Source organism: Phacochoerus africanus, chromosome X (assembly GCF_016906955.1).
Source record: "Phacochoerus africanus isolate WHEZ1 chromosome X, ROS_Pafr_v1, whole genome shotgun sequence".
In the NCBI taxonomy this organism is placed as follows: Eukaryota; Metazoa; Chordata; class Mammalia; order Artiodactyla; family Suidae; genus Phacochoerus; species Phacochoerus africanus.
Genome location: NC_062560.1, coordinates 116,225,190 through 116,232,822, shown reverse-complemented (window position 1 = coordinate 116,232,822; position 7,633 = coordinate 116,225,190). Strand labels below are relative to the sequence as shown.

General features: G+C 57.9%; 1 protein-coding gene across 1 annotated transcript; it reads left to right on the top strand.

Moving 5' to 3' along the window:
- The first annotated feature begins 5,821 nt into the window (after positions 1-5,821).
- On the top strand, positions 5,822-7,291 carry GPR101 (G protein-coupled receptor 101). Its single transcript, XM_047764734.1, has one exon. The coding sequence runs from the start codon at positions 5,822-5,824 to the stop codon at positions 7,289-7,291; it is 1,470 nt and encodes a 489-aa protein (XP_047620690.1).
- Positions 7,292-7,633: the final 342 nt, after the last annotated feature.

Genomic DNA, 7,633 nt, shown 5'->3' with positions numbered 1-7,633 from the left:
CAGTCTAATGAGGTGAACAAGCCTAGGAAGACCAGGCTGGCATGCGCTGGCTGGTGTTGCAGCTTGTGATGGTCATCAGGCCCTAGAGCCTTTCTCCTAGCTTCTTGCCCTCTAGTCCCGTTAATACCATTACCCCGATCTAAGCTCCACTGCTAAAGAACTAGGAAGGTAGGGAAATGGACTAGGTGACTTCTCGGGCCATCATCCCAAACTCTCCCTGTCTCATCCCAAAGAACCTTCCTGGAATCTAACCAAGCTTGTCAGTTGAAGGGCTCTCCCAAGGCCATCAGAATCGGCCTGCAGGGCCTGAAGCCAAATCCACATTCCCCAAGGCCCCCCACATACCTCCAGTTGGGATGCTGATATTTACATGCCTTTGAAATTCAAGGACACCAACTTTGCTCCCTCCTAGAGGAAAAAAAAGAGGAGACAGACACCTGAGAATGAACAATCCTCAGACAATTCTCTGTACAGAAAAGTGGCTTATATTTCTTCCCCAGGGCTGCCGTGCCTTTTCTACTGTCTTCCGCGAGTAGTCTGGCTTTAGTTGCGGAGGCCTTGTGGCACTCCGGCTCTTCTACTCTCTGTCATGTCCTTTGGCACACAGGGGCATAGCTGCAGACTCCACAAACCCACCTCTCTGAGACATCCACCTTGAACATGAACCTAAAGGTTTTCCTCCTGTGCCCTGCTGGACCCCAGCAGTCCGGGGAAGCCTCAAGACCACAGTGAAAAGGAGGAAAGAGCAGGATGAACTGAACTGGCCTTTGTCACTGGCCATTTCTCCCAGCTTGACAGCTTCCCAAGTGATTCTAAAATATGGAGTCTGGGAGTTCCCATCATGGCTCAGTGGTTAACGAATCCGACTAGGAACCATGAGGTTGCAGGTTCGATCCCTGGCCCTGCTCAATGGGTTAAGGATCTGGTGTTGACGTGAGCTGTAGTGTAGGTAGCAGACACGGCTCGGATCTGGCATGGCTGTGGCTGTGGCTGTGGCACAGGCCAGCAGCTATAGCTCCGATTTGACTCCTAGCCTGGGAACCTCCATATGCCACAGGTGCGGGCCTAGAAAGACCAAAAAAAAAAAGACAAAAAAATAAAAATAAAACATCGAGTCTGAACGACCTGCCACTTGACAGTGCATGCCACCCAAGACCCTGCACCACAGCCAGTGTGAGGCTAGGAATTAATAACTGTGATTATCACGGAAACTATCTCCAAGAAAAGCAACCAGGTTTACACCATTCAAACTCTGGCAGATAAAATCAGGCCTACCAAAAAAAAAAAAAAAAATGGGGGGGGGCAATGATCTATGCAAATGATAGGACTTAAAATCCATAGAGCATCCCGGGGCCTGATTATACACCTGCCTTGTGTCCCTGTCCAAAGACAGGGATGCAGCCAGAGGGTGGGGAGTGGACCTCCATCCATCTCATCAACCAACTCCGAAACTTGTGTCATCCTAGGCCCTCCCCAGTACCTCCTTGCCCTCATCCCTCTCCACTGTCAATCTTGCCCCTCTATTGGTTTCTGCTCAGCCCCCTCCCTGTCATCCATTACACCCCTCTTTGTCCCCTGACACAGCCTTCTTTCTGCTCTTTCTCCATTCAACACCTCACCACCCCCACCCCAGCCCTGCCTCCAGGAGACCCTGGAAAAAGAGACATCTTACCACATCGCCCTGCACAAAAACCATCCATGAAAAATGAAAATTGTTTCTAAATCATATATCATCTTATCATACACTAGATACTAACTTTTAACATACTGGCTTCTCCACCTTCACGTTCTGAATTCATTTCTAAAAATATATAGGCCTTTTAAATACATATATATGTAATTTTATACTCTAATTTTTTTCACCTACTAAAACTTCCTTTAAAAAAAAATCAATGGGAGTTCCCGTCGTGGCGCAGTGGTTAACGAATCCGACTAGGAACCATGAGGTTGCGGGTTCGGTCTCTGCCCTTGCTCAGTGGGTTGACGATCCGGCATTGCCATGAGCTGTGGTATAGGTTGCAGACGCGGCTCGGATCCAGCGTTGCTGTGGCTCTGGCGTAGGCCGGCGGCTACAGCTTCGATTCGACCCCTAGCCTGGGAACCTCCATATGCCGCGGGAGCAGCCCAAGAAATGGCAAAAAGACACACACACACACACACAAAATCAATGAACAACAGTGGCAAAATATTTATCGCTGTTAAGGCTGGATGATGGGAACAAGGAGAATTGTTTTACTATTCTCATTATATTTGTACATGTTTGAAATTGTTCATAATAAAACAAATCCTCAACGGGATCTCAGGATAAAGTCCGAAGTCCCCAGACTGGCATTCGAGGCCAACAGGATCCACTCCTACCCCATTTTTGCAGCTCCCCTGCTGGCACTCACCATGCTGCAGCCTCTCTTGGCCCCCAGATCTCTCCTGCAGCCCTCCTTGTCCGGGCATCTCCTTCTCCAAGAACACATTCTCCCTCTTCCATCCTGCCTGGAAAACGTTTCAACAGCCCTTGGAAACCAGATCCAAGTGACCCCTGGCCTGGGACACCTTCCTGGACACGACCCTCCCCTCTGGGGCTGGGGAGAGGGGTATTTGCCCACATACGGTAAAGAGCAAACACTCCGTGTACCTGTTTGGGACGGACCAGAGACTCTTCATAGAGCAGAAGCAACACTAACTTGAACTTAGGCTCGAACTTAGGCTTCTGCTTCTGCATCTATCAATGAAGATAACAGCGGTCCTTATCTTGCAAGGCTGGGGTAAGGGTCCCGCAGTTTTCTGTGTCAACAGTTTAGCACAGTACCTGGCGGAGAAATCGAGAGAGGGAGGGAGAGAGAGACTGACTTATAGTCAGACTTCAATCAAATAATACAGTGGACAATCACGGAGCTTGTCTGAGCTGCAATGCTCCCAAGACCTACAGGAAAGGAACCGCTGCTAAGCTCTTGCTGGGTTCTAGAGACAATTGTGGAAAACCGGTGCTGTCAGGGCCACTTCGTCTCTCAGGCCCAGGGGCGGTTTGTACCTTGGGGGGTGGGGGGCGGGAATGGGGGCCTGGGGGTCTTCGAAGGTCGAGGCCCCAGGCCCTGGCGCAGGTTTCTGCTTCTCTTCCACATAACTGGGCCCGAAATCCGGGGGCTGGGCGGGCATGGCTTTTGCGGGAACCTCCGCCCCGGTGCCGAGCCCCCCTCGGCCAGGTCTCCCGGGAGCTGGGACCGCGCGGGCCGCTGCTGCGGGGTGAGGAGACGGACGCGGGCCCGTCGCAGGGCCCCCCGCCCGCTCGCTCGCTGCTCCGGGCGCCCGCGGCCTCGTGCGTCAGCGGCGCGGGCGGAGGCCGAGGGGAGGGGGGCGCCGCAAGGTGAGGGCCCCGCGCTGCCTTAAGACGCCGCGCGCCCCCGCCGCCGCCGCCGCCGCCGCCGCCGCCGCTCAGAGCTCGCAGCGCGCCGCGCCGGCCGGACGTGCGGGCACAGGCGCCCGGCTCCCGCCGCCCCGGGCCCGCTCCCGGCCGCCGGCGCCTCGAGAAGCCGCCTGGTCGAGCGCGCCGAGTCCCGAGGGACCGGCACGCAGCTCCCGCGGCGCGACGCCTCCGGCAGCAACAGGTAAGCGGCCCGGCTCCGCTCCCCGCGCCGCGGCCCCTGCGCCCAGCGGGCCCCCGCGCCCCGGCGCCCGGGACGCCCCGTGCGCCGCGGCCCGACGGCGGCTGCGCGGCCCCTCGCGGAGACCCCCGGCGCGGCCCCGCCTCGCCCCCCTCGGCCAGCCCCTCGCGCTCGCGGTTTCCCTCGCACTTTCCCTCGCTCCCGCCCCCACCCCCACCCCGACCCCGAAGATGTCTCCTCGTCCTTTCTCACGCTCTCTGCTTCTCGTCCTCTTTTGCGATTTTTCTCTCTCCATCTCTCCCAGTCTCTCTGTCTCTCATTCTCTTTCTCCCACTCTCTGCCTTTCACTCTGTCTCTGATTTGCTCATTCATCGTCCCTGTGTCTCTTCTCCCGGTCTTCTCTGTTTCGCTCTGTGGCTCTCAGGCTGTCTCTGTCTCTCATCTCTGCCTGTCTCTCATTTTCTTCTCTCTCAATCTCTTTCTCTCTCTCTGCCTCTCAATTTCTTGCGCTCTCTCTCAGACCCTCCAGCACCCCTTTCTCCTCCCTCGCTCTCCCCAAGCTCACCCATCCCTACACCCGCTGCCACCGATGCGCTGCGCGGTGGGCTTGGGGATGCAGGGAGGATGCGGAGTTTGGGGAGGGGGTCGCAGTAGGCATCGTCCCTGCATCCAGCCGCGGCTGCGCTGCTGAGAAAGTAGGAGATTGATCCACCAGAGCCCGCGGGTGGCCTAGGCGGCAGCTGGTTTCCATGGCAAAATAAAGTCGACAGAGAGAGATCAGAGACAGAGATCCAGCCAGAGAAAACCCGAGGTGAGGGATCGTCGGAGATGGATGGAGAAAGACAGAGGTGCGCACACACCTAAAGATACAAGGAAAGTGTTTAGTGGGAGTCCCAGGGAGAATGAGAGACTGGGGAGAAAAACCCACTTCCCTTTTAAAAGTGCACGCGCCGGAGAGATAGCCTGAGCTAGGCAGAGACAGAGATCATCAGGAGAGACAAGCAGGAGATCTTCAGAGAGGTGGTCTCTGAAGGGAGAGAGGCGAGCAGATAGCGACAAAGAGAGAATTGAATGCACGGGGCGCGGTGGGGGGCAGGGAGACACAGAGGGGAGAGGGTCCGAGACAGACGGAGCAAACGCAGCTAGAGATGGGAGACGCAAAGAGAACCGGAGGGAGAGTTGGCGAGACACGAAGACGGAGACACACATTCAGCGAGTGATACTGAACAGGTGCATTGGGGACCCACAGTGACTGTCAGGGAAATAGACTGTGAGAGAGAAATGGAGAGACAGCAACAGGAGAAGACGCAAAGGCGCACGCACTGGCGAGCGACAGAGACAGTGACAGAGATACAGAGGCAGACGAGAGCGCATCGGAAAGAGACGGAGGGAGAGACCCGGATGAGACCGGGAGAAAGCCGACCAGAGACCGAGACACACACACACACACACACACACACAGCTACAGAGAAAGCGCGCTGGCGCAAGAGACGCAGAGAGAGACTGACCGAGAGTGGGAGGGAGAGATGGGCGAGAGAGACTAAGGGAGGTGAGAGGAGGATAGATTGGCAGAGACGGACAGACAGCGCGCACGTGCTGGCGAGGGACTGAGAAACAGGGACAGAGGACAGAGTGAGAGGCAGGGCTGAGAGAGTCAGAGAAAACCCGTCACCGCGCGCGCGCGCGCGCACACACACCCACCCACACACACGAGATAGAGGAAAGTGCGCTAGTGAGAGACACTGGAGGGAAAGAGACAAATCGACGCAGGTAAACAGGCAGGAACGGAGCGCGCGCGCGCGCATGCGCTGGCGGGCGAGCGGGCGGTGGGATCTCCGGAGAGATCGAAACTTGGGGACCCCCAGATAGTGCGGGGGACACGCCGAGAGCGCGCGCACGCGCCCGCAGGAGACGGGAGGGAGGGACTCGGAGGACCCCCCCCCCCCCCCCCCGAGAGAGAGAGGCGGAGAGACCCAGAGAGTAAGAGAAAGATTCAGAGAAACTGCCCGGACGCGGACTGGGGCCGCGCGGGGGCTCCGGGGCAGGGGTCCTGCCGCGCTGCTGCCCGGCGCGGAAGCGCCCCGCCATCGCACCCGGGCAGGGGGACTAACCCGGCCCGCGTGTCTCTTCCGTCCCCAGCCTAGGCAGTGAGCGCGCTCCGTGCGCCCCTTCGCCGCCCGCCGGTGGTGCCCGCTGCGAACCGGCACCCGTCGCCTGCTGTCGCCATGGCGTCCACCTGCACCAACAGCACGCGCGAAAACAACAGCAGCCACGCGTGCCTGCCCCTCTCCAAAATGCCCATCAGCCTGGCACACGGTATCATCCGCTCGAGCGTCCTGCTCATCTTCCTCACCGCCTCCTTCGTCGGCAACATAGTGCTGGCGCTCGTGCTGCAGCGCAAGCCGCAGCTGCTGCAGGTGACCAACCGCTTCATCTTTAACCTCCTCGTCACTGACCTGCTGCAGATTTCGCTCGTGGCCCCCTGGGTGGTGGCCACCTCCATGCCGCTCTTCTGGCCCCTCAACAGCCACTTCTGTACGGCCCTGGTTAGCCTCACTCACCTGTTCGCCTTTGCCAGCGTCAACACCATCGTCGTGGTGTCGGTGGATCGCTACCTGTCCATCATCCACCCTCTCTCCTACCCGGCCAAGATGACCCCGCGCCGGGGTTACATGCTCCTCTACGGCACCTGGATCGTGGCCATCCTGCAGAGCACACCCCCACTCTACGGCTGGGGCCAGGCCGCCTTCGACGAGCGCAACGCCCTCTGCTCCATGATCTGGGGGGCCAGCCCCAGCTACACGGTTCTCAGCGTCGTGTCCTTCATCATCATCCCGCTGAGTGTCATGATTGCCTGCTACTCGGTGGTGTTCGGTGCCGCCCGGCGGCAGCACGCTCTGCTGTACAACGTCAAGAGCCACAGCCTGGAGGTGCGAGCCAAGGACCGTGTGGAGAACGAGAACGAAAAAGAAGGGGAAAAGGATGCGTTCCAGGGTGAGAGCGAGTTCCACGGCCAGGGCGAAGGTGACGTCAAGGCCAAGGAGGGCAGCGTGGAGGCCGAGGGCAGCGAAGAGGCCAGAGAAGGCAGCTTGGCGGCCGGCAAAGGCAGCACAGAGGGTAAGGAAGGCGGCCCCACAATTGAGAGCAGCAAGAAGGCAGACCAGGGCCGCGCAGAGGTCAGCCAGTGCAACATTGACTTGGGTGAAGATGACGTGGAGTTTGGAGAGGAAGACATCAATTTCAACGAGGAGGACATCGAGGCAGTGAACATCCCAGAGAGCCTCCCAGCCAGTCGTCGCAACAGCAACGGCGACCCCCCTCTGCCCAGGTGCTACCAGTGCAAAGCTGCTAAAGTGATCTTCCTCATCATCTTCTCCTACGTGCTGTCCCTGGGTCCCTACTGCTTTCTAGCAGTTCTGGCCGTGTGGGTGGATGTCCAGACCAAGGTGCCCCAGTGGGTGATCACCATAATTATCTGGCTTTTCTTCCTGCAGTGCTGCATCCACCCCTACATCTATGGCTACATGCACAAGACCATCAAGAAGGAGATCCAGGACATGCTGAGGAAGTTCTTCTGCAAGGAGAAGCCCCGCAAGGAAGACAGCCACCCAGACCTGCCCGGAACCGAAGCCGGCACCGAGGCGGGCACCGAAGGCAAGACCGTCCCTTCTCATGATTCTGCCACTTCGCCCTGAAGTCGGTCCCAAGGTAACCCTTGAACTGTGCACAGAAAACAGGAGCAGCTTTCTCTTCCATGGACCATGCACAACCCCATTAATGGCAACCCATACCATTCCAGGCAAAGGCTCCGCACACATCCTCTCACCGCAAGGCAGGTAACCATATGGTAGAGGCAGGGACTGGGGTCTTCCCTGAAAAGTGTGCCCCTCGAAGGATGGACTGGAGGGTTTTGACGGAAATGCCCCCCCCAAAAAAAAGTTATTAGGCTCTAAATTTTAAAGCATCAAGGGCTATCCATTTCGGACCCGCGCTTGGTAGTCTGTCTGTCTGACCAGAGCTACCGTGTGTCAGCTTTG

Coding starts and splice junctions, on each gene's coding strand:
- GPR101 (XM_047764734.1), top strand. CDS start 5,822: ATGGCGTCCACCTGCACCAACAGCACGCGCGAAAACAACAGCAGCCAC.